This window comes from Leptonotus elevatus, chromosome 12, assembly GCF_054856555.1.
Source record: "Leptonotus elevatus isolate MCC_2025b chromosome 12, RoL_Lele_1.0, whole genome shotgun sequence".
NCBI lineage: Eukaryota > Metazoa > Chordata > Actinopteri > Syngnathiformes > Syngnathidae > Leptonotus > Leptonotus elevatus.
In genome coordinates, this window is record NC_141250.1 from 20416150 (window position 1) to 20442977 (window position 26828).

The 26828-nt window shown below is 39.9% G+C and overlaps 1 protein-coding gene across 1 annotated transcript in view; it reads left to right on the forward strand.

Annotated features, from left to right (window-relative positions):
* The window catches only part of lrp1bb (low density lipoprotein receptor-related protein 1Bb), a 247502-nt gene that overhangs the window by 81866 nt on the left and 138808 nt on the right, over positions 1–26828 (forward strand). Inside the window, exons 4-12 of the mRNA XM_086090410.1 lie at positions 8468–8587; positions 10206–10334; positions 11701–11958; positions 13718–13880; positions 21623–21845; positions 23331–23532; positions 24658–24801; positions 25976–26212; positions 26453–26633. Coding sequence (XP_085946536.1) covers positions 8468–8587; positions 10206–10334; positions 11701–11958; positions 13718–13880; positions 21623–21845; positions 23331–23532; positions 24658–24801; positions 25976–26212; positions 26453–26633 — 1657 coding nt within the window. The remainder of the gene's footprint in view (positions 1–8467; positions 8588–10205; positions 10335–11700; positions 11959–13717; positions 13881–21622; positions 21846–23330; positions 23533–24657; positions 24802–25975; positions 26213–26452; positions 26634–26828) is intronic.

Genomic DNA, 26828 nt, shown 5'->3' on the forward strand with positions numbered 1-26828 from the left:
AAGGCCATCTGAATCCAGGCCTGCTCTTTCTTGTTACTTTATATCTTTGTATATAAAGACGGATTGATGCTACTTCCATTCATTTCAATGGGAAAAGATGATTTAAGGCAGGGGTGGGCACACTCGGTCCTCGAAGGCCGGAGTCCTGCAGGTTTTGGATGTTTCCCTTCTCCAACACAGCTGATATATGATCAGCTCATCAGCAAGCTCTGCATAAGCCTGGTAACGATCCTGTTGATTAGAATCAGCTGCGTTGCAGCAGGGAAACCTCCAAAACCGGCAGGACTCCGACGACCACTGATTTAAGGTATGAGTGTTTTGAGTTACAAGTGTTGGTAACACTGTGCTGAAATCACCATTTCTTGGAATTCACTTTTATCATTCTGAGTTTGGCTCCGTATTCTAATATGTTTCCGGTTTGGTCATTGTTTTCCAAAGTAAAAACATATATTTGCAAATGTCTTATTTTGTTTAAACACAGAAGATAATCAGATAATCATCTTTCATGAAGGATTACAAAAATCAGTGAACAATTATATAGTTGCCGATTAAATTGATAATCAATTACTTGCTGATTAATCGATTAATTTTGTCAGCTCTATTCATAATGTAACTTACTGTACTATTTTCCCTTCTTCGAGAATTCTGATCTCTTGTCTACTAAGCCCTTGCCGGTGATCTTTGTGGGGAAAACACTCCATATTAATATTTACTTCAGGTAAGTGTCATAAAAAGGCAAGCTATAGTAGCGGCGACTTAAGTTGTAACGGCCTCAGCATGTCATGACTGAGACTTAATGATGCATGGAAATGAGATTGTCAAACTGCGTGGGAGGAAACGGTGTCACGTTAGCTCACAAATGTGCAATAGTATCACACAAACGCAGCTTTAATATGAAATTAAATGAATGAATTCATATGCAGTGGTAGGAATATTAGCATACTGACTGAAGTTGTATTATTATTATTACTGACTGTTTCATGCAAATTGATTTAAATGCGTCCTGTCTTTTGGCAACAAGTCTCCAATCACGAATATTTTGGGGCATTTTTCCACCCCCGCGGGATTAAAAGCTACCCACACCGACTGTGTGAAATTTGCCAGTACAAATGCACTCCTCACCACCCACTGTGACCTCAATGACGAATAATCAGAAGAAAGTTTTAAAGCGGGTTTTGCTCGTACTGACAATCGGGTTGAGTTTAAGCATCCTTTCTCATCAGAGTCAGCAAAAGCCTGGTTATGAGATGATCTTGAGCGTCGGGTGTGGAGTGATTGTTTTTTTCAGTTCTGCTTTGAAAATGTTCAGGGCAGACAATTGCAAATGCTAAACCTCTTTAACATGTATGATCACAAATCATACATCAAAAGGAAAAATGAGCATGTCTTGTCTTCTCAGATTTTGACAAATAAAGTTACCACACTCTTCCACCTTCTCCCCATGACTTGCACACACTCATGGCTGACAATGAGGCACTCTATAGCAGCCATGGCAGGCCGAAGACCCAATCCACATGCTGGCTGTCAAGTTTGATAAAAAAAATAATATATATATTCTTCCTCCTTCTCTTCATATCGTGCGCACACTCATGGCTGACGTGGCACTCTTAAGCATTTTAGGCAAACTGCCCGTCACAATTGCACCAGATCACAGCTGGTGCAAACAAATGTGCGTATATGGTGGGCGAGGGGGGCGAGTCGTGCCACGCCCAAAAACAATCTGGAAAATGATAATGGTGGAAGATAGTTTGCATGCCAGATCTCCTCAGTCTGAGCACGTTTTCAGCAATTTTCTTCAAACTGATATTTCAATTCACGTCACAGGGTCTTAAAAAAAAAAAAACCCATCTACCTTCATTACTGTCCATTGTTCTTCTTTTAATGAAGACGTTGTTGCAAAGGCGGCTCACAGTTTGACTTCTTCCTTTGACACGTCTCCTTTGTCTCTTCAGATCAAGTTGATTGATGTGCTGATCATCAGTTTGAAGCTTGGCAAGATGGACTTTTGAGATTTTGTGTAATTGTATTCACACAAATCAATCTCCCTCACCCAGGGAAACTGATCTGGCATCTTAAGTAGACCAAACTTGTGCACGTTTACAGTGAGTGCATCCCATGGAGTCAAATTCATTTATCAACCCATTTGCTCAGATGTGAATTGTTTGATCACATTGAATCAATAGAAATCTATTTCATCTGTTCCTTGGGTCAAACATTCGCCATCATGAAAAAAATATTTTGCAACTCACTGCAGTAAAATTCCATTGGAAGTTTTTTGTCTTTATTCCACCCAGCGGATTTTCTCCTGCAGTGAAGACGCCTTTAATAATGGATGTTTGTGCTGCTATTACTATTCAGAAAGCTCAATTATATCTATTTTTTATGTTTATCAGCTTGTAAATGCATCGGGCAGCCTTGTAGACAGTCGAAGCAGACTGTAGGATATTAAAATGGTTGCTCTGCTAATGGAATATTTACAGTAAGCAGTCTCCCTGCTGGTCCGTTTCTCCAAGAGAAGATTGGCTTGCCCTTTTCGAGTTTTTTTTTTTTTTTCTCCATGCATCCACCTCCAGTGATGCTCCTTTAAAATAAATGTGTGAAGTAAAACACTGTTAAACTCTAATAAATCTGTTTTTACGCAGCGTGTCTTGTTATCCTGGTAGGCGCGGCGAGAAGACGTCGGCGATCAATATTTCATGCATCCCGCTTTGTTCTCCCGCACTGTCAAGATATCGTCATCCGTGTCAGTACACCCCCTGATTTGAGGAAACAGTGTGGTGTCATCGGAAGCCATTACACAAGATGGCCTTCCTCTGGAGTGCTTCAAATTAAAAATGGATTGTTTGCTTGAAGATTTTGACACCCACAAATATTTAAGGACATATCAGAAACCGGCAGTCCCTTTCCCTTCTTTTTTACATTTCAGCCCTACTTTGAGGTACGAGAATACTTTTTGGGTTTTTTTGCAAGCGTGAGTGATAAGTTCTAAACCATCCGGACACAATGTCATATCAAAGCTGACACACTTCAGCTTCCACAACCTCAATAACAAATAGTGTAACTGCAATCATAAGACATCTAATGCGAAAATATTACCCCCTCGTATATTTCTGGGAATTGGAGACTTTTGGAACCCCTGGGAATGTTTGACCCAATTTCATCCTGGTTGAAATCAATCTTGTCGCTCCTGCCACCCCGAGGACAGCAACTCCAGCTTCAGACCTACAGAAGGGCGAAAGCTTCTAATTAATAGCCGGGGAAGCCACTCGTTAAAGATTCTTGAGCCGGCCATGGGTGCTTCTTATTTGTTGCCTCTTTCAGGTCCCTCATCAATAATAGAAGTTGAGTGTAAAAGCAGTTTTGGGAAACTGGTTATTCCATGACTATAATTGAATGGAAGTCATAATTGGGCCAGATGGGGCAATCTGACTGTTCCACATGGGTTTTCTCCTGTTGATGGCACATGAACAGTCCCACTCTTTCCATTCACGCTAGGCCATCTGTTTGGATGGATGTGAAGAAGTCGGCTTAAGGCCTGCTCCATAGATGTGCGATTTTTTTATTTTGGATTTCTACGGCTTCATTTGAGCTAGAACGCGATTAGCATATTTTAAGTCTCGATTCGACAATTATTGCTGCAGGTACAAAAATATGGCGGGGAGCTATGAAATACATTATCTCCATTTTCAGATGTGTAAAGTTATAAAAGCAGTCGAATGGATAGTATCCGACATTAAGCCTCGGAATGACATCCATTTTCGAGCTGGATAAGCTGCCTTGCTGCGCCACTAACCACTAGCGTCGGAAGAGAAAATGCAACCATGTACCTGAAAACCAGGTGATAAAAGTGCATGAGAGTAGCCTGTAATGCGGCAGGCAAATTGTCGCACAGCAAGTGGACGGATTATTTTTTTGGAGACGTGATGTGACCAACATCGCAGTTCGGTTGTTGAATGTGTACTCGTGTGAGAATGAATGTTTCTTTATCTCTATGTATCAAATGTGAAAACAATTGTGTACTCCACCTTTCACCATCGGCTGCGATTGGCTCCGGCTTCTATCGTGATCCTGAACAGGATAAGCAATGCAGAAATTGGATGGATGAATAGCTTGATTTGCCAAGTTTAGTTTCACAGGAAAAGCCAACCGTGATGTCTTTGTATCCTTGAGGTCAGCAACCATAAGATTGTTCAGATGTAGCTGAGTGAGACCCGTGCAGTCTTTTTCCATATAAAAGAAATCAGTCAAAAGAAAACACGTCAGGTCATCAATCACCAAAAGAGGAAAAAGCAAAAACTCCTGAACCTTGAAGGCATCAGCATCAGTTCTACCTGCTTGCTGTAAGCGTTTGGCAGCCTGCACATCTCAAGCGTTGCTCACTTTTCGTTTACAAACCATTTGGATTGTGTTAATTGCCCTGAAAAGGTTGTAAACGTTGGAAATGCTGTAAGCGGAATTCCGCCCTTTTTAAATCAGGCTCAGGCTAAAAGAGCACCTTGTTTTCATCTCCAAAGAATGTGGAGAAAACGCCTGCTGATTGGAAATGTGCAGTGTAATACTTGTTTAGAAAAATACCCATGAGCAATTTGCATCTTGTAATTTGTCATAAATATGAATGTTCTTGGCCTTGGAAAATACTGACTTTTGCATCAAACTAACGAACTAATGCCTAGGGACACCAATACCAGTTTTGGTAAACAGACGTAAGCAATAGCGCGATAAAGTATTCAGGCTTTCAGATTTTTTATTTATTTTTGAACTTGCGTTATTCTCAAGAAGCGAAGCAGCCTTGTTAATGCCATCCGTAATCCCATCCACCAGACGTTATGTTCTTCATTTCTTTTGTCTCTTATCTATGTACTTCCTGTATATAATGCCCCTAATGTTCAGACTGAGATTCCGCCTTATGTTACAAGCTGCATTTAAGTGAAAAGTGGCAAGATTGTTAACAAAACAAAACAAAAAATGTGCAGTGGGGTGTTGAAAATGGGTGATTTTCATGTCATGTGTGTCTGTCGGACTTCTGGTTCTTGCTGACCCCCCGAACTGTCATTGTCAGTCTATAATTTTCCCCTACTGGCCATGACTAACATATTTACATATTGAGTGAACAAGAAAAATAAATAGTTTTTTTTTTCTCACTGAAGTAGCTCGAAATACCTGAACTATTATTTCCGTTTTGGAATTCTTTATTGACTGGCATGCTATTTATCATCTGTGTGAATCATGCACCCGTGTATACACATGCAAACAAGATGAAAGACTTTGCGGGAAACAGACATTTTTTTTATTTATTAGCCTTCTTTTTTCATGTGAACTTAATTGTACAGAATTGCATTTTGTGAAAAGAGCTTTTTACAGCTTGCAAATTGGTTCTATACTGTATGTAGGTTCTTTTAGTGAGGCATGATTGCAACTTGAGCTTGAGATTTCTTGACGCTTGAGCATTCAAGAAAAGGCGGAGACAATTACTGAAGGCATAAATGGCGCTTTGTTGGCGATTATAGCAAGAGGCCAATCTGCTTCTGTGGGAAATGACTTCCCTGGTTGAAAATGGACCCAACAAAGCTTCAAACTTCCTGTGAAGTTTGAAGCTCGTGAGTGTGTCTCGGCTGGCTCTCGTTTCTGACCCAAAGTTGATGTAACAGTTGCTTTGCAAAGACGCATATTTTCATGGTGAAGGTCACAAGAATGCTTATTCTCTTCTCTGCTCTTGACCAGTGAAGGGGTGGAAGAATTTATACAAAAGACGCAGCTGCCTTGTGTTATTTTGAACAAATGTGGAAAACGATGAATGTTCCTTCCCCGAAATTGCATTTGCACTTCATCAAAGTTTGGCTCTCATATATACTGATAGCACATGCTACTTTATTAGTATTATTTATTTAGTACTTGAACACAAACAAAGACGAAGAGCAAAGGCTACTTAGAATTTCCTATTTGAATACATGTAATTGAATGCATCTTTTTAATGCGTCCCAAAATGAAAATTCAGTCACTGCCCACTCAAAATTCTACCCCTCAAATCTTCTCTCCTCCCTTCTCATTCCATTTCTTATCTCTTAGGTCACAGGTGCCAAACTCAAGGCCCGAGGGCCAAATCTTGCCACCACTTCATTTCATGTGGCCAGCGGCATGCAAATATTCTGCGTCAGCTTCCATGATTCTTGCTAATATCTCTACCACAATTTCAAAATGGCATATGTAGAATTAATAACATGGAGATATTGCAAGCGATGTTTGTTAGCATGACGAACAAGCTGCAGTACTATCCTTGAGGTCTGATTTCAAAACTAGTTATTATTCAGTTCTTGTGCTTGTGAAATAATATGAGGACATGAAACATTCGGATGGTTTCACGGTCTTAATGGCCCTCGGCGGGAAACCATAACTATGTCACCCATGAAAAATATTTTTTTGAGGCTGGTCGTATGCTGGTTTTGATAATGGTGGGAAGTCGGATTTTTCCCAGTTGGCTTTTCCCAGTTCCTACCTGAAAGCGTTTGAGGCGAAAGTGAACAGCCAAAATTGCGGATAGTGATAAATAGTTTTTTATTTTGGTCCTCAAAACACATTTTGACCTCCAGCAAACTTGCCTTCTCGCAATTTGGCTTCATTTATTGTATTTATCTTATTTCATAGGCATTTTATACAGTTCAATAGTTCACCGTATAGTTTCATGCAAGGAGACAGCGGCATACTGTCACGTACGCTGTGTTACGTGAAGTTATGTCGAATATTTATGAATGAAAAAAGCTATACAGTTTCATACTCGAGTAAATTGTGTTTCACCATTCACGGTCTGTGTTTCCAAAGGGGTCGCCATTGCAGAGTGATGTCACGTTGTCAGTCGGTAGAGTCGAGGTTATTTTTTTCCCCCGACTTTGCAAGTGGGATTTCCGAGTTACACACTTCCTGTTTTGAAGTAGGAAAAGTCCGACTTCCCACTTTCCTCGAATGCAGCATTAGGTGATTTATCTCTAGGGTACGCTAACTTAGAGCTAAGGCTAACGTACAAATCTATTTTGAAAATATGAATGGGAATCCTTCACAATGTTGCAGAGACCTTGTTACCTTGTTAGCTAACAGTTACTTAACATTGTCATAGTTGACTTGACCCACTAATCAAATTCCAAACAATCCAAGAGTGAACTTTGACTTTAATAGACAATGATGTCCCTGTACATTAAATAAAAGTACTTTTAATTATTGAACTGAACATGTCTGGCATCAGTCCTGATGTTTATTTAATATACCTGCCTGGGATGGGCACTTGAGTGTAGTAAATAAAAACATGCTGACGAAGATGATTAGGACAGCGGGAAGATCGTAGGCTGCCAACAAATCATTACACGACCTTTGCTGCACAGCAGCACACAGCAAAATCTTTCCATTTATCAATAACACCACGTTCTCTTCACCCTAGAGTTGTAGAAAAATAGAGACAAAAACAATGCTTTTTATAGCAAGATTATATTTTTAGTGTTCGTACAGTAGTGAAAATGCAAGTGACTAAAAACTGGAAATATTTTGTAAACCTATCTACAAAAAGTTCCGAAACTTATGTAGAGACAAAAATGTATACTGTCGATGTCCCAGGGTTTCCATGGCAAAGAGTATTTGCCATGGAAATGAGCATTTGGTTCATTCCGAACAGGGTAATGATTGCTTTCAGTGTCATTCATTCCCATTCTTCTACAGAAATTAATTATATTTCAGGAGAAATCTCGTTCCGTGCAGCATATAAATGTCTTCAATTCTTAACAAAGGAAAAAAAAAACTTCTGACAATGACTTGTAAGCTTCTATGTTTTCTGTGACTTGACATTAATTAATGCTCAGCATTGGCTTATCAGTCTTTGGACCAGTCAAAGCTTTGTTTTAGGGGTTTAGCCTCCATCAGTCCTGTTTATTCATGATGACAGTCTGCCAAATATGGAGAGTCAAACATCACCACTGATCTCGCCGTGAACAAATAAAGGAACTACCTTGGCACTTCCTGAGGGAGTCAAAAGTCGACGTAATTACCGTTCATTGTCATGCCGATGATGATCTGCAATCTGCAGGCTTAGCAAATAAGGTCATAGTTTGCCTGATCCCTGCAAGGACAATAACACAATATTAACATTCATGATTAAGAAACATGCAGTGAGCATGCAAAGAAGTTTGCTGTATATTTTTGACTAAATGGCAGAACTGCTACTTATGTTACCTAGGCTGAGGAATGGTACTACTAAAAAATATACTCAAAACTGTTGAAACTTTCCGGGCACTAAAATGTGTGTTGACCAATGTTTTTCTTCTTATCAAGTCAAAACAAGAAATGAGCTCAGGTCCAACAGAATGATGAACCGTGGCAACAAACATGAGCTACTCTCAACAATAGGAGCATCAAATATCTACAAAAAGAATTCTTCAACCAAAAGGTCAAATTTCCACATTTTCACATCTCGATATCTTCCCGGCAGAGCTTCTGTCAGCCTGCCACGAGCTGCGGTGCCGCTACGGCTGCGTCATGACAAGGAACGGCACTTTCTGTTTCTGCGCTGACGGTTTCGAGGTCGGCGAGGACGGCACGAGCTGCCGAGGTAAGATTCTGAAATGCCGCCGCCCACTTCTTCTCTCCTTCCTCCTCCTGTCTCCCCTTTTGCCCTCGATCAGACTTTCCCCGAGGTGAAATAGCGGGAGGTGGAAGGTATGCGAGACCATCTGTCGATAGGCGGTTCGCAGCATAGCGCAGCCCCAGCACACAACATAAGGCGCACTATTTAGATGTGTGTCTTACTGTGGCTTTGTTTGCTCATCACAAAAAGCACCACAAGCCAGGTTTCTGCCAAAAGAGATTTATTTCAATGCCAAAAGGTGTGCCTCCAGAGTTCTTTCTCGTTTGTGCATACTTTATAATATACACTGCGCAACGCAGGTCAACAGCAGTCCATTCATCCATCAGTTTCTCAAAATACAAGATTTCATTGTATTGGTTTATATTTATGGGTAAGTCGTGCACAGCCTGCACCTTTTTTCTGCGTCTGTCTTGTTCTAAACAGCGCTGGTGACAATTTTTTCCACCGTTATTCTTCCCTCAGAGGTAGTATCAGAACCGTCGTCACCTTTCCGTCTTCAGTCCGTTATTTTATTTTAACCACAATTATTCCGTCATCACTTTATCGCCACTCTTTTTAGGACCGGCAGACAAAGGTGGGCATTCTGTCATTACTGACAAATTGTCTGTCAGTCTGTCATTCGTCAACAAAACGGGCAGTGACGGACTGAGCGGTCTGCCGGTACTTGACCTGGTTAATGACAATTCCGCTGACGGACGACCACTCAGGTCTTTTTTTTTTTTTTTAAGTTTCTCATCATTCATCAGAAAAACGGGTCGGACAGCCGATGGACAGTTAATCATTACTGATGGAATATGGACCACCAAAACTGCCAAAATGAGTAGGTTAGCGAACAACTATCTTGTCTACGCAGACATTGCTGGAACTCTTGCTTGTGGTCCATTGCTGGAGCTCTCCATGCAAGCCGGCGAGACTTCCTTGTTTGCCAACCCGCTCACTCGACCATTAAAAGGCAGTTTCCAACGGCGAAGTCCAACCTAAGACACGCTTAGGACCGCCCTCTCATTTGAATAACATTTTGTCCTGACAGAGCGTCTGCAGCAAGAAATAAATAAATGTGAGAGCTGAGCATTTTTTATTTATTGATTGATATTTAATTATATTTATCTATTTATTTTTGTGTTTGCTTCCACATTTATTTATATATATATATATATATATTTTTTTAAACTTATTTTCTATTTTTTATTTTTTTTTATTTAGGCATATATATATATATATATATATATATATATATATATGCTGTTTTTATTTCCATTTATATTTCTTTTTTGCATTAAATTTTTTGAATTATATATTTCTTTTTATATATATATATATATATAAATTTTATTTTCACTTGTATTCTTTTATTTATTTATTTATTTATCCATTTATTTATTTTTAATTTTGGCTGTTTTGGTCCTCCATAATGCAATACCCACTGTCACCACAAGGTTCCTTGGTCATCCAAATGTTTGCCTAAGGTGCTCATCTGAAGCCTGATGAAGTTATTCTTGATCTATTTGGGTCATCTTAGAGCACGGTTAATTTGTTACCACTGACTCTGTACTTTTCTTCACCCCCCCCCCCCCCTCCCCAGATCATGATGAATGTGCCCAGTATGGCTTATGCAGTCAAACCTGCACCAACACCTACGGGTCATACAGTTGCGGCTGCGTGGACGGATACATCCTGCAGCCTGATATGACGTCGTGCAAAGCCAAACAAGGTGAGTTTGCGTCAGGAAACGTCAGCTTTTGTTGAATCCGAGTGCGCGTATCGTCGACTCCTCAGGTTGTTGGAGCAAAATGAATGCGGTTTGGCGGTGACTACATCTATCACCCACGTGGGAATTGAAAGATGCGGTCAGGCCAGGATAATGATAATATTAATGAGCACGAGGGAAGTGGGAATCGTCTACAGAGTTTAATGCCGAGACAATGCCCGTCGTAAACCTGATTTATGTTAATGCCAGATTGTAGTATAGCTAATATACCCAAATGAATTAAAAGGCCCACTTAGAAGTAACACAAACTAAATAGATGTTATGTTTAGTTTGTCGATAATCAATAAGTACAACAAATATGATAATGCTATTGTACTCAGGACCATAAATTGATTGTATTTATTGTCATCTCAGTGGCATCTGTGTTGAAAATAGCTGGAGGCACAGCACACCTAGCAGGGGAGAGAAGCCACTGTTGCTGCTTTTAATCAATATGACTGCTATCCTACCAGGAATAAACTGAATATGATTAGCCATAAACTCAAGTGAACCCAATGCCGGGCTACATTAATATTAATTTAGCATAGTGGGAGAGTGGTACAGCGATAACTATGGGTTTACCATTACTTGCCAGAGTTCATGAATATAAATTTTGAGATACCGTTCTGCGGGGCCGGTAGATGAGAAGCAGCGGTGTATAATTTTTTTTTTTTTTTTAATCCATGTAAAATGGGAAGGTACAACCCTTGCAGTGCAATTGAAGAATTAATCTTGATCTAATCTTCTTGCATTTTGTTCAGACCGAATTGAAATATTTCATCTCACACACACACAGCTCTGAAACATGCATGATGGTTAATATTTCTGCTTTTGCTGATATAATACCCCTTGCTCTAAATTATGAAAATATAAGTAAGGGCTAATTGCTTGTTTCTGATTAATGCTTTTATTGACTTTTTTTCCCCAGTCGCCAAAAGCATGAGGGTCGAAATAAGATGCGCTGCACTCCATCAGAATTTGACATTATGTTCCTAATGACTTCACTATATATGTGCTCTTTATAGATTGAGCTACAACTTATTATTGGAGACTAATAAATTGGATTTTGCCAGTACACGAACATATTTGATCCATCTGTCCTCGTGAAGCAGCCTTTTAGACTGTGTCTTCTCCTTCTCTATGAACACAAACAATGCATGATTGATTAATGATGACACTTGATTAAGCGCCACTATTGTTCCACTTTTATTAGTCTGATGCAATGCAGTTATGTGTTTTGCTTTGTTATTGTCAGCGTGTCTTTCCTTCCTCGACGTTTCCATAGGAGAGCAAATAAATTGAAGCATATTTATTTATCTATCTGGATTAGATCCCGGGGACAGGCATCCCTTGCTTCTCATGGGTGGATCAGATCGTATTGTCATCACCCATCTCAACGGAACGGGCTTTCTGCCCCTGAGGTCTCTCAGCGTAAATGGAAGTCTGGCGATGGATTTCCAGCACAACCAGGACAAGGTTTGCTGGGTTCTGTCCAAAGAGTCCTCTGGGCAACTTCGCTGTGCTGAAATGAGGAATCTACGCAGACTCACGCGGGAAAAGGAAATACCAACACAAAAACACTTGCACAGTAAGTTTTTCTTACGTACTTTTCGTAAACATAGCTACTACTAATCCGTGGCAGGAAAAGGGACATTAGTATTTGAGATTTTGCCAATTGACATTAGCAACTGTAATTAAAAGGTACAACATTTAAAAACAATTACAGAGTTAAGTAAGTTTAAAAGCAATATGTACAGTATTCGATTAGTTGTCCAAATGTTGGATTGTAGACTTATTTAGGAATAAAAGATAAATGCAGGAAGTGCACACATCCATTACGTGCAACACATTATAGGAAACATGACAGATCCAATTCTTCTTTCATTCAAAGGGTCCCCCCTGTGTTGAGAAAGGGGCTCCAATAAGACTCTTCCAAACAGCAAGTTGATGAGGTCACCCCTTCTAGAGAGGATGCAATTTTGACTGCGACTCCACAGAGCGAATAAGAGAGAATAAAAAAAAAAAAACTGCCTCGTTTAGTCTGCGTTTCATGTACATGTTTTAGCTTTTGTTCACATTTACTGCTGCATTTTCTGCTGAATTATTAATGTCACCATCATCACACAACTGTGCTTCATATCTCCCGCAGCAAAGATTCTGTATGTTAAGTGTTTCTTGGATGGCAAATAGATATTATGTATTATTAATTATTCATTTATTCTTGCAGCTCGGTTGTATTGACATTAAACGTGTAATGAGCAGACCGTTCCACAAGAACGTCTTCTCATTATCTTGTTATTTATTAGCGAGCATTAACATGTAAATTGATTATATGGATGCAACATGAAAAATGGAGTGATGACCAAGGTTATTTTAGTTAACGAAAAAACTAAAATTCAAAATACTATTTTGTTAATGAAATAAAATAAAATAAAAAATGTTTTATAAAAAGCGAAAACTAACTGAAACTTATTTTTCCAAAACTAACTAACTAGCTATAATTATAGCAAAAATGTCCTTTAGTCTTTGGTACCGTAATTTTGCGTGCTTGACTTTTGGCTCCAATGGCTCGGCTCGCCTGATTTTTAATTTAGCTCACAACACTGCTAAAAACTAAAATAAACCTAAGCATTTTTTTTAAACTAAAACAGAACAACCCTCAAAACTAAAACTAACTAAATTTAAAAAACAAAACTCAAAATGAAATAAAAACGAACCAAAAATGAAAATTTATAAATTATAATAACCCTGATGATGACACATGACATGAATTCACATGTATAACGGAACGTATGGTATGGTGTTCCACAAGGTTCAATTCTGGGGCCTCTGCTGTTTTGTTGAGTTCCATCTTAAGAAAACAGCGGTGGTTGTTTTAAAGCACTCTATAAATATCGAGTTTTGTTGAGTGATGGGAGTCAGCGCCCGAACTGCAGGATTTGCAAGACCACGTTGAGCAATGTGTTTATCGCTATGATCTGATTTCCCCGTTTGCACTTTGTTCAGACACTGTAAATATAATTTGACCAAACCAGTTGCCTTCATAGGAATGTAATCTTGAGGCGCTAGCGGCCGCATCCACATCCTAATATTGCCTTTCAAGGCAATCTTCTCCCTGAGGAAAGATCTCTTAAGCACCAGCACCGTCGGCTGTGCAGCCATCCGACCACTCGGGTCTCTAAATGCACAATTGGGCTACGCTCTAAATTTCCGAACGTGGCCATTCTGCATGCCGAATGGCCACATTATGTGTGAAAGGGGACATTTTAGTGACATTAGAAGGCGCGACATACGCTTGGAGCAGCCACGGGAAGTTGTTTATTACAGCTATTTTGTTCTCATTACAGATGCTGAGCACATGGCTATCGACTGGCTGACGGGCAACTTCTATTTTGTTGACCGGGTCAACGACAAGATATTTGTGTGTGACCAGACTGGCGACACGTGTGTGACTCTCCTCCAGCTCGACCTGCTGAATCCCAAAGGAATAGCTCTGGATCCTCTCACGGGGTGAGTGCTCCGCCGCCCGTGTCACAACACGTCTCAAAAAGCACGGCTGACTCGTTCATCATCACACATCGGGGCTTTGTTTGTAAAGAAGAGGAAATTATTGATGAAGGAAATAATTACTATGCTTAACAAAGGAAGTGTCTGGAAGAATGTGAGTGAGTTACAATGAAGGGATTTAAATTATTCTGCGTCCTGGTGATGCTTCTGTTGTCTAGACACACATTTGCAGTCACACTTGTCACCTTACATATTTCGTGAGGAAATTCAGCAAGCAGCATTTTCCGTTTTAGGGGGAAAATAATTGTGCAACGGTGCATGCATTTTTTTTTTTTATGTTGTCAGTCATATGAATGAGAATTGTTCCCATTCAAAACCGCATCCAAGTTGTAAACTAATACAGGATGGAGGAAGAGAAGCCTTTAATGATTGTTGAGGTTGTCACTGGTGCAAAACTGGAATCCGTCTGCCATTAACTATGTGACAAACGGGTGCGGGGCCTTTCTGATTAAAAACAGAGAAATTGAGCTTTTTGGGAAAAGAAACATGTCAAGCAGAACAGTGGCCGACGATAATATTTGTTGCTTTTATGACACCTCAAACTATAAAATACAACCAAGTAACGTGCTGTGAGCAACGCTGACTCATCGCATGGCTCGCTTTGAAACAAGGTTATTATAGTTAATAAAAACTAACACAAAACATTCAAACTGAAATCACAGCCATTTTCGCTGAAGCAACCCCCTTTGCTCCCAGCTCTTTTACTGGTATTTGACTGATTTTGCAAGGCCCTCAGAGTATTGTGTTCTACTGCTATAAAAACATGGAACTTACCAAAAGAAAGAGTAGAGTCTCTTCTTTCATCAGGAAAAAAGTATATTTGTATCTGTTTCCGTTTTGCAGCAATTAGCAGTAGAATATAGAATATATACGTTTCATCATTATTCACAAACCTGTTGAAAACACTGGGAAAAGTGCTTGTTGCAACATGGCCCTGGTTAATCTCTTATACTCTGATGCCACCTGCTGGCTGTTTTTGTAATAACTACCATTGCTTTAAGCGACCTCTTCAGGTCAGAAGTTCCATCAAATAAAAATAAAAAACGTGAAAAAATTAAGTTTTTGGGACCATGGCAATATTAAAATTAATTAAAATAGAATGTTTTTATAAGTTCTGGGGCACAAATAAGTAACTGCTGTCCCTCACAGAATAATACGATTGACAAATATGTTTTTTTGCGACTTTACTTTTGGTGTGTATTTTGACAGACTCGGGTAGAATGGCTGCTCAAGTTGTGAGCATGTTGCCAATGAAGTCTGTCAACCACGGGCTGACAACCAGAAGAAATCAGGAAAGCGTTTAACAGCCGCACAGAAGTGTTTGTAAAACACGACAGGACATTGTAGCTACTTTTAAGGGGGGTAGCAAGTGAAGAAGTCAGCTGCTTGGCAGATGAATTCTGATTCATACAGGTTGGCTTTTTAAGGGATTTCTCTTTGGCTGGTCTTACTGAATTGCTTTACTTGTCTGCTCCCAGACTAGCTGTTTAGTTTATTATTCAGGAACAGGAACAGCCTGGTGGACTTCTTAAAATGTATTTATTTATTACTGGCCTACTGGGCCATCGGGATGACTCCCTATATGAACTCTGCCTGGCAACAGATGGTCACAGCATGTTTGACGAGGCCAGGAAAAAAATGGATCCAAGCAATTTATGTTGATCTGAGCTGAAATTTCATTTCAGTTGTGAAGTTTTACTAGGAAAGCCATCGACTTTTGTGTGTGCAGTTTTTCTTTACTGTTGGATTGAAAAGCGCACATCAGGCAGTGAGAATGATTGTTGTCGTTTTCCGTGTATGCAGCCTGTCACAGTGGTTGTGGGCCAACTGGGTATCTGTTATCTCAGTCATTGTGTTTTTGCTATTTGCTCAAGTAGACCAATAATGTTAAACATACTAACATAAGAAGAGATGGTTTTAATTTGACCTATAATAACAGAAATCATCACATGGACTGTTAGCCCTAAGCCACGTGTTTTTGCTGGATGTTGAACAGCTGCCAGTGTTTGGAATCCTCTTTTTGCTTTACGGACTGCTGATCACTTACTTGTCGGTTCGTCCCCCGTCGGAATTGAGTTTGTTCACCGTACACCGGCCGTCTTTGAACATGACATGATTTGGGATTGATTCACGTCAAGGCTGCTGCCTGCCGCGGAAACTCCGACCTCATTCTTTCAGTCAGCTTGAGCTCGTTACCCGGGTGAATGTCGGCCCGTATATCATCCAGCAAATTGGGAGTTTCACCCTTGCGTGTTTTGACCGCGTCCTTGTTTCTCACATCTCGGCTTGGATAGGCACACTTCATGGAAATGAACTTGCTACAGGTTTAGAGGGAAATAGATAAATCTTAAACTTTGACAAGTTGGACACTGACACAAGCAAATTAAACGGTTGTTGAAGGGGTCCTTGGGCATGACACATTTGGTCACCAAGTCTTCTAAGCAGCTTATGATTGAGGAGAATACGTGTCTGTTAGGTTGATACAACTTTAACATCTCAATTACCACTTCAGATGTGTTGCTTATTGCTCATCAATGCAATGCCCGCAATGTGTTTACAAAATTGAATGACGTTACTCATAATGTAGATGTTGTAGTTTCTCACCTGTCTAGCTCTTGTGGGAAATCTCGAAAAATGGCCTTTCGGATGTGCAAGGTGGATGAAAAAAAGTTTAGCCCAGTAGGAGAGGCAGTAGCAGACTGACAACACCTTGAGATTTTGGCAAAATCATACAATAAATGAGATATGAATTCTGTTATAATTCTAGTGATTGTAATCAGATTGGATTACTGTACATCGCTGACATCATCATAACGACAAAAATAACTAATACGTTTAATAAGTTTGGCGACATCCACAAAAAGCGAACACAAATTGCACTATTGAATCTAAATCATGAATAAAAGTACCAAAAAAACTTGGGGCCAAGTGCGGAGCCCTGAGGAACACCAGAAGTGACCTCGGTTATTAATTCAGAATTAGAAGTGAAGAATTAACGTGAAGGCAGCTCAATGAAATGAATGGAACTACTCTGTTGAATACTGTACAATGAAAGTGGACTGTAAAAAAATAACATAATAAATATGACCAAATCTCTGTTTTGTCAGGTTTTTTTTATATACTGTACATATTTTGTGTTCAAAATTTTACTTTTGTAAGATATGCTTGCTTGCTCCATTGCAAATGCCATATGGAAGGGAAACACTGTTTGCCAGTCATTTTGTGTTTTTTTTTGTTGAAATTCATCTCATGTAATCTAAGCTTGAATGGAAAATTCTGAATCAGCACCTTCTGTGATCCGAGGACGCTGTCGTCATTATGTTACATGGATGTGCACCTGTTTGGGGAGTGGTTTTCTTTGCTGATGCTGCTTTTTTTTTTTTTGTTATCTGCGGTTTTGGAGGCCAGCCCTTCTCTCCGCTGACCTGACATGTGCACATTGAGCTCGATCGCTAAGCTTTCGCTGGCTGCAGAATCGTTGCTCATTACTGGTTGATGTTTAAGAGCCCCCAACATGAGTGTAGCCCAACAAATGTGAACATGATAGGAGAGTACACACATTGGACTAGACTTGGAAAAATCACTTAGAAATTCTCTTATTTTTATTTACTCAGCAACAAAATAACAACAAAACTTTATTAATTGCGGGGCGGCGTGGCTCAGTGTTAGAGCGGTCGTCTCCCATCAGTGAGGTTTGTGGGTTCAATCCTCACACTTGGTGACCATGTCTTAGTGGTCCTTGAGCAAGATGCTGAACCTGGATTTGCTCTCAGTGGACCTGGACCTGAATGTGAGGCATTGTAAAGCGCTTTGGGCAACTTATGGTGTAGATAAAGCGCAATATAAAAAGCAGTCCATTAACCTGCGCCAAACAATGTAAAATATTTTTGGACAGAATGAAAATCCACATGGCGTTTCAATTTAGGTCCAAAGTAATGGAGACTCTTTAGAAAACACCTTTTTTCTGCGAAACGGACTCCCTGCGCCTTTTGGAATTGATTTCAACACCCCCCTCACAGTATTAAAGGTACTGAGTGGGTTGGCTCCCGTGTGCATTCTGCTTTCATACCCCGAGGTCCTCTGCAGCACGCTTTTTTTTAAATATCCCACAATTACAGTTGAAGAAATGGAAATTGCTGTTATTGTGTTGACAGTAACTTCAGGTGATCAAGATCCATCTGTGGGTGGCTTTATGAGCAACACGGCTTTTCATTCATTCATTTGTCAAAAGTATTTTTTTCCCTCATTTTGTATTCTATTCTATTCATCCATTTTCTCTAGCGCTAACATTAGGAGAGAAGCAAATCCAGATTTGTTGTCTGTTAGTCGTCAAATAGTAAACATGTTGGAGGAAACCGATTTGGCTGCGAACATTAAAGATTGTCATCATCCCAAGTAAGGGATGTGTTCAAAAGACAATTATTTAATTCATTCACATGGAATGAAAACTGAGCAAGTGCTTCTTAAGCCTGGTACATACGTTTAAGTGAAGTGCGCAAATTCCCCCGTTGTGACCAACGTCAACAAATGGCCCATTTTCTGGTGTCTCGAAAGATTATGCTGACGGATTATCTCGTAATGTCAAGTGTATAAAGAGAAGGAATAAAATGTAGCACGTCTTGTGCTCATAATCGTAAAAACACTCCCATACTACTGCCACACCAGATACCTTGCTAATCTGTCCTGCCCGAGCATTCAGTGTCCAGTTTGGTATGGAGGATCAAAACTGCCAAAAATTTAAAATAAGTCAATTTAAAAAAAATAAAAAATGTATATAATTAAAAAAATTAATGAATGTGGAAATAAATGCAAAAAATAAATGTACCTGTAAATAGAATTAAATATCAAGCAATAAATCAAAACGCTCTGCTCTCATATTTATTTCGTCTGACATAGACTGACATGCCGATCAACCAATAGACAAATGGCTCATCGCAAGACAAACTTAAGACCAGCCTTCATTTTAGTCATCAGTAACAAAAGACTCTGGATTGGCAGCTGCTGTGATTGGTTATAGCGTTCCAATACCCAGTGTACTGTGCGTCCAAACTCATCCATCACTTAACATTAGCAATAACAACTGCCTGTGAAAGAGAGACGCATTGTTAGTGCTGCCACATAAACATAAAACAAACATCCACTTCATTTGTGCGAGTTTCCAAAATTGGGCGATGCTTCATCCAGTAGGTGATTTGTTAATTGGAATTGGAATCCCTTTTCCAGCTCCGACATCAACACGAGGGTATCGTTGCAAGCCGTCTAAAGCAGCACTCTGGCATTTGTAATTCCACAATTCCATGATATCCTTCCACTTCTGGATTTTCTCTCTCCACCGCGTTTGTCTTTCAGTAATGAAGGATGGCACTTTTACGTTACAAAGAGCAGACTCCAAATGATTCAGGCAGGCTTTTATTGTATTGTCCTCATGCTGGAATATTTTTGATGGTTTGTTATTTATCAACATCAAATAAACGTTGCGCGATAAGTTCAAGCTGTCTTATTTGCCATTGGCAATTCTGGCCTCCAATTCACAACTCTATTGGCAACTTGTATTCCTTTTCGCTTCTTGCCTTTCCACTTTCCCAAATCCACATGAAAAAGGAGTTTGTTGAGGCAGATTTTGATATTTGGCAGAATAAGATAATGGTAACCGATCAATTGGCCGATTAATTACAAAATATATAATAAATATAATAAAATAACTTCTTTATTGGTCCCTTGATGCTTACAAAAATAAAGATTTGAATTACTAAGCAGAACATTTAACAGCTTCACAATACTTTGTCCAGATTGGAAAATGGGCCTTTGTGTGTGTGTGTGTTGGGGAAGTTGTAATTTTCTTTATCTCATGTGTCAATGTGTTAGCGTGTAAAATAATAATACTAAAAATAAGCTGATTTTTGCCAATTTTAAAAGAGTTAATATTGGCCAATTAATAAGTCAAGTTGTAGTATAAACATAGATGCCATATTAAATATGACAGAAATTAATATCGCACATTTTCTGTCATTTACACATTCTTTCCTCCTGGCTCTCACTTATTGCTACGTAAATCTGCAGTAACATTATTCAGTGAGGAAAAATAATCTCTACAATCATCCAATCATATACTGGAAAAACTACCATGGAAAATTAGATTAAAAAAATTAATAAAATCTGTGACAGTGAAACTGCTACATGGATCAAAATACAGTGAGGTTTGCAAGTAATAATCCGTTTTTATTATTTTTCCTGTATACACCACCACAACCAATTTCAAATAAAATAATATAACTGAAGTGTATAAACTCAGCTTTGATTTGGCAGTTACGGTATTTACCATTGGGAAATTACAGTCATTATATGCAGAAAACATTCTGCTCTTGTTTTTCCTTGAAAAAGTCTTGATTTGCAGTAATAACTAAAGTGGATAATGTTATCCTTTTTGAAGACAAACACAACATTGAATAAACAACATTCAGAGGAAGGTGGGCATGTCATTATGAAAATCTACAATCTTCAAGCGACATACCCTCATGTATGTAAATCCACACCAGCTTGAAATTACTGGTAACAGTCATGCACAGGAAAGACATTCTATTTTGGAATCGGATTCTTTGGACAGATTCTTTGATTCAAAGCATAATGTGTGAAACCTGGTCGAGGCAGCATTAAGACCTGACCGTGTGTAAAGTGCTAACGGCCTTCACAGTCATCATCATTGAGGCTTTGGAAAAGCGTGTTTACATGCTTCACACTTTGCATCTGTTATTTCCTCTGGAAGGCCAAGTGGTCTCGTAGGACTTATTTTGTTGAGCTTTACAAAAGGTGGTCTTGTGGGACTGATTGGGTTGAGTTTTGCAGATGTGACCATGAACAGAAAAAAAAAGCTGATCAAATACTTTTTTGGGTGCAAAAATGTGATGTGCGCCGCCGCTCTTTGTCATTACAACAAAAATACATATCTTAATGCTAACACACAATGCAAATGCCGTAGACGGACGGACTCATTAATTCCGATGTTATAACCCTTTGAACACATCCGTTATATCAACACATTATGTAGACTAAAAATACATTACAATAGTGGGTCACTGAGAGGAGACTTTGCACAGTCACATTGTGTGCCTTTCTTCCTCATTAAAAACATATTTCACAACTTTTGGTGTGTTTTCTTTGGAGGCTGATTAACTCATTCACTCCCATCCATTTTCACTGAAGCAACCACCTTCGTTTCCAGCTGTTTTACCTGATTTTGACTGATTTTGCAAGGCCCACAGAATATTGTGTTCTATTGCTATAAAAACATGGAACCTACCAAAAGAAAGATTAGAGTCTCTTCTTTCACTAGGAAAAAAAGGTTTATTTGTGTCTGTTTCCGTTTTGCAGCAGTTAGCATTTGGAATATAGCTAAGCTTCATCAATATTCACATTCCTGGTGAAAACACTGACAAAAAGAGCTTGATGCAACATGGCTCTGGCTAATCTCTTATACTACGCTTCCACCTGCTGGTCATTTTCTATTAAATAACTCCCATTGCTTTAAACCACGTCTTCATGTCAGAAACTGCACCAAAGCCTTCTGTGTGTCCTTGCATAAAAAAAAGTTAAAAGCCTTTCTCTTCATTTCAATAGGAAGAGATGATTTGACATACTTTACAAGTATCTTGTATCTCAAGGCGCCACTTTACTTTGCCTATTTGCAGAATGATGTTCTTCACCGACTACGGGAACGAGGCCAAGGTGGAGCGCTGCAACATGGATGGCAGCAACAGGACCCGGCTGGTGGATTATAATATCGAGCAGCCCACAGCTGTGGCATTGGACGTGGTCAAAAGACTTGTGTATTGGGCAGACGCCTACCTGGGTTACATCGATGTTGTGGATTACCAAGGCAAAAACCGACACAACATCGTCCAGGGAAGCCAAGTGAGTGAATGCGTTTTGTTTCCGTCCCCATTTTATCACAATGAGACAGGTGGCGCATCCGAGTATTGCGTCTCGCTTATTAATTCACTTGTCATGTTGACGTAAAAGGTCAGCTCACGATAGCATACAGTTGGCTAATATGAACACGGATCTACATATTCATGCAAGAACTATGTGTATTACATGAACGGGATTAGGTTTGATGATTCTTTTTACTAGTTTGGCCTCGATACGGAAGGGAGGATATACTGTTAGTGATAGGCCTCACAAATGCACAGAAAGGTAGTTAAAGAGGCTTGAATAGGCTAATTTAAGGCTTCTTTATATGCACGAGTGTGTGACTGCAGTCTGTTCATGTACGCTTGTAAACTTTAATTTGATTATTGTCAGAAAACAGAATTTACAATTGACACCAATTATGTTAGCTAGTACCACAATCAAACAGTCTCCATCCAAAAACCTTAATCTACTGTAAAGGCATTGGTTTTTAGTAATATGTTAACATTTTTCATTTTCAAACAAGTTAACCTTCAAGATAAGATAACACTTTACTTAGCTGGTTTTGTCTCTGGATCATTTTACTAATGTACTATTGTCAGGCCATACTGACAGTTTTAACAAATATGTAAAATAGTGATTAAAAAAATGCAAACGCCCCCTTTAATAGTCATACAGATATACAAAGTATACAGAAGTTAAGATAGCTGCTCTGGAGCAGTAAAAACCCATTAACATATTAAAATATTGCTCCACTGTTGAATGGTGTTCCACAGGGGTCAATTTTGGGGCCCCGACTGTTTTCATTATAGGCCACTTTTGTCCTGTCAAGCTTAGGTTTAATGTTTACATTAAGTTAACCACCCTCTGGTGCTGCATGAAAGCAGATGTGTTTGTTTACCATATAGGCACACAATATTTTCGTCACTTTTTTTTTTTTAAACGGCAACATATTTTAGTTCATTAAAATGTGGTGAATTGCTTTCCTTGGGTCATATCTTGTACAATTAATTAATGACAAGTGTACATATCATTAAATTAAACTAAAAAGTCTAAATTCTATTAAAGTGGAGACACCAACCAGAGCGATACTATGCGTTTGTGCAGGTGAAATGTGAATGACTCAATATCGTCAAGAGATGTGGAACAGTACATTTGCGTGTTTATTTATTTATTCAGACTCGTGTTTCTGTGTGCATCCGATATCACGTCGCATGCCCCCTTGAGTTTAACTTGACTTCCTGTGAACACGGCTCAGCCAGTCATGTCGCTTTTCATGGGGGTCAGCCTGCTAAATGTAGCATGGATGCCGAGGTATCAAGCCAGTGTCAGCCCCGCCGGGGTGTCCAGCTTCTCGGTCCAGCCTGGGGGCCTGCCAAATGTTGCTCCACCTTGACAGTCTGCATGATTTGAGCCACCTCGCTGGACTTCCTTTTAGGTTTATGGTATAATAAAAAAAGCTCATGTGATTATGTGTTTTTTTCCCAGGTGTCAAATATTTATGCTTTAGCCGTGTTTGAGAACTTTGTCTACGCTACCGAGGTGACCCACTCTGAACCTTCGAAAGGGACTTTCAATGTGGCGCTGCTGCAAATCAACAGGTTCAATGTCACAGCAGAGCTCAAGACTCTCGCAAGTCTGGGAAACACGCAGGCACTCCGTGTTTACCACAAACTCACTCAACCCAAAGGTAAGCCACATGTTCTGTATACAGGAAGTGTGCGCAAGGCGTTGATCAGATATTTGTATTTTTAGTTAAAGCCAAGGTGATCATAGTCGAGTCGACTTTGATAATGATGATGACGATATTTTTTTCAGTTGTTAACACTTGACTGCAGTGTCCTAAGTTGCACTGGCCTCACTCCCTGATTTGTTTGTCCAATCATGTCCACATACATTTATGGCCTCAAAGACAGGCAGATACGATTTTGAAATTCCGACAGTCTGTGACACTGTGAAGGTGTCTGAGTGTTATTCGTGGGGGAGACGACTGGAAGCAGGAATAAGAGTTTGCGTGTGTCTATGAGAAAAAGGTTTAAATGAAACACTAGTTGTTGGCGACATTCTTTTTCACAACGACGCGATTATTGATCAAACACCGTCTGTCATCCTTTGTCTTTTCACTGTTGCTGGAGGGTGTTTGGTGAATTCGCTGACGTGAGGATTGAGGCTGTTGATCAGCTAACGTTAGCGAATGCCTTTTCAGATGGGCCTTCATAGCACTTTTGTTATATTTGCGGATAGACTTGCATATTTTTCAAGTGACCGTGCTACCGGTCTCATTTTTATTCAAATATTTCTATACGCTCGAGGCACCGAAGCTAGTTTGCTGCACCGACAGACCACCTGCTGATTTCAACGGGGCGTCCGTGTTGTGAATACCAAAACATGTGATTGAAGGCGAAGTGACTTCAAGCGATAATTATCATTGCGCAGCGGTTAAGTCAAGAACTCACTGTACTCATTAACAATTTGTTTCAACCCTGTAAATCCATACCCAACTGAGGGATGAACGTTTGTGACACTAGCGAATGTTGATTTCACGTCAGGGTTCGTTCAAGGTCACAGCGCTTCCTAAACGTTCTCAAAACAGTCTTAATAGTTCTCTAAACAGCCTTGATGGTGTTTATTATTGCATTAAGACCGTTTAGCAAACCATTAAGACTGCTTAGAGAACGTTTAGGAAATGCTGCAACCTTGAACGAAACCCTGGCGTGAAATCAGCATTTGTAACCTCAGTGGGATACGGGCTTTCGTCTGTGCACACAGTAGTGTTTTGTTGTCTTTCTACAATATGCTCTGATTTTGTCCACAGTTAAGTCTCATGCCTGTGAAATGAATTCCTTTGGGAAATTGGGTGGATGCTCGCATATTTGCCTCCTGAGCGGCAGCTACAAGTCCAGAACGTGCCATTGCCGTGTTGGCTACAGCCTTGGTTCTGATGGACAGTCCTGTAAAAGTAAGTTTGTCCTACTTGAAAATACAATATATCCTTTTAAGCTTTTTTTTATCATTAAGGTCTGTCACTAACAGAACTAATTGGAAGTGCTTGTAATGAATGTCTGAAAAGGACAACATAAGGTCATAACAGAGCAGACGGTGCATTAATCTGCCGTAGACTGACATTGATTAAGAAGTGTGCTGTTGGACACAGATCATTTCAAAAACGATTTAGCGCTATCATCACACTGCTGGTTTGATTGATTATCGCCATATAATATTTTAACTTTGTCTGTGTTTGTTGACCAGGCTGATCAATGACGGAAGATTGTGTGGTTGACATTAAAAGCAGTAAATCAAATTCAAGTCCCATTTGGAGGGAGGTGGATGTATGGGGGTGGGGGGCAAGTTACATTTTGGGTAACAAAGCGTCAGGAGGTTTTGCTCTGACACATTTTGATTTATACCCCCATTACAAATGATCTGATGGCACAAGTGATCTTTTTTATGCCTCTTTGCACTCTCTTTTTTTTGCTTCCTAAACATAATGAGACGGTGGCGCTAAATGGTAGTGCTTCTTACAGCGGTCACACTAGAGTTTGATATCTGGGTCTCTCGCAAGGCTTAATTGTCTCCTGGGTAGTTGCTTTCTCCCTCACAAAATGATAAATTGAATTGAGGCATGTGTGGTCCTCACCCTCAGCGTTGTAGTCTCACGGGTTGGCATTGAGAGCAAGGAGAGGTCTGCTTCTTTCTCTGGAAGCCCTCCTTCACGCCTACTCTCGCCTCTCTAGAGGTTCGCCGAGGGTTTGAGTGTATGCAGAGCCCCCATGCGGCTGGCAGGCCACAAAGGAGCTCCGTCAGCTTTCTAGTCTTCTCTACTCTGTCCTTTTATGCAGATGGCGTGTTATTTTAGATCAGAGACAATATTCACAGCCAAGGTAAGTATTTGTCTTTGTCTGTTTGCCTTGGTGTTTTCTTTCTTATACTGCCAGGCAACTTTTTACCGCAAGGAGGACTGAGATGGGAAAGAAGCGTCATTGGCACTGGCCATTGACTCCAATAAAGTGAATGGGTTGGACTAGAGAACAATGCTCTTGATGGAGAGAGCTTAATACTAGGGTCAGCACTGACAAATTGCGGCAATTAATTTCCAATAACAGAAAACGGTCTCTCCTTTTGTTCCCTTTTAGAGCCTCAAAACAATCTCTTCCTGTTTTACGGGAAGGGGCGTCCTGGTGTCATCCAAGGTTTGGATATGAACGTTAAATCTAGTGATGAGCATATGGTGCAAATTGAGGATCTGGTCAACCCTCGAGCTATTGACTACCATGCAGCATCAGGACATATTTACTTTGCTGACACCACCAGTTTCCTCATTGGAAGGCAAAACATCGATGGGAGCAGCAGGGAAACGATACTTAACGATGGTTAGTCAAAAATTGTTTTTCTTTTATAGCACATTCAGAATTTCCAATGACTGTAAAGCCTACAGTACATCTTGCAAGCATTTAATCTTCTCAAAACATTCGATGTGTACTCAAAATGTACTACTCACACACTGAAATGTGCTTGTTTGCCCTGTCTGGTGATACTTTATTGATTTAAAACCTCACTTTACTTCTCAGAGTTATTGTGTTTATGAATTCTTTCAAAATGTTCTGTTGCAGAACTCGACAATGTTGAAGGAATCTCAGTGGACTGGATCGGTAATAATTTGTACTGGACCAACGATGGCTACAGGAAGACAATCAGTGTTGCCAGGTTGCAGAGTGCCTCCGAGACCAGGAAAACTCTCTTGGAAGGGAACATGTCGCATCCTCGGGCCATTGTGGTTGACCCTCTAAACAGGTAAAGAAAGCTGTTTGGTCACATAATGTGGAGTCTGAAACATTTGCCCAAGATTAAAGTGTGTGATGGTAAAAGTACTTTTGTAATAGTGAGTTAGAGATTGGGTGCTTGTCTATGTTCTAGGAGATGAACCACCACTACCAGCTCATTAGCCACAGTTAACCCACTTGATGACTTCTTCCGTCGCCCTAATAC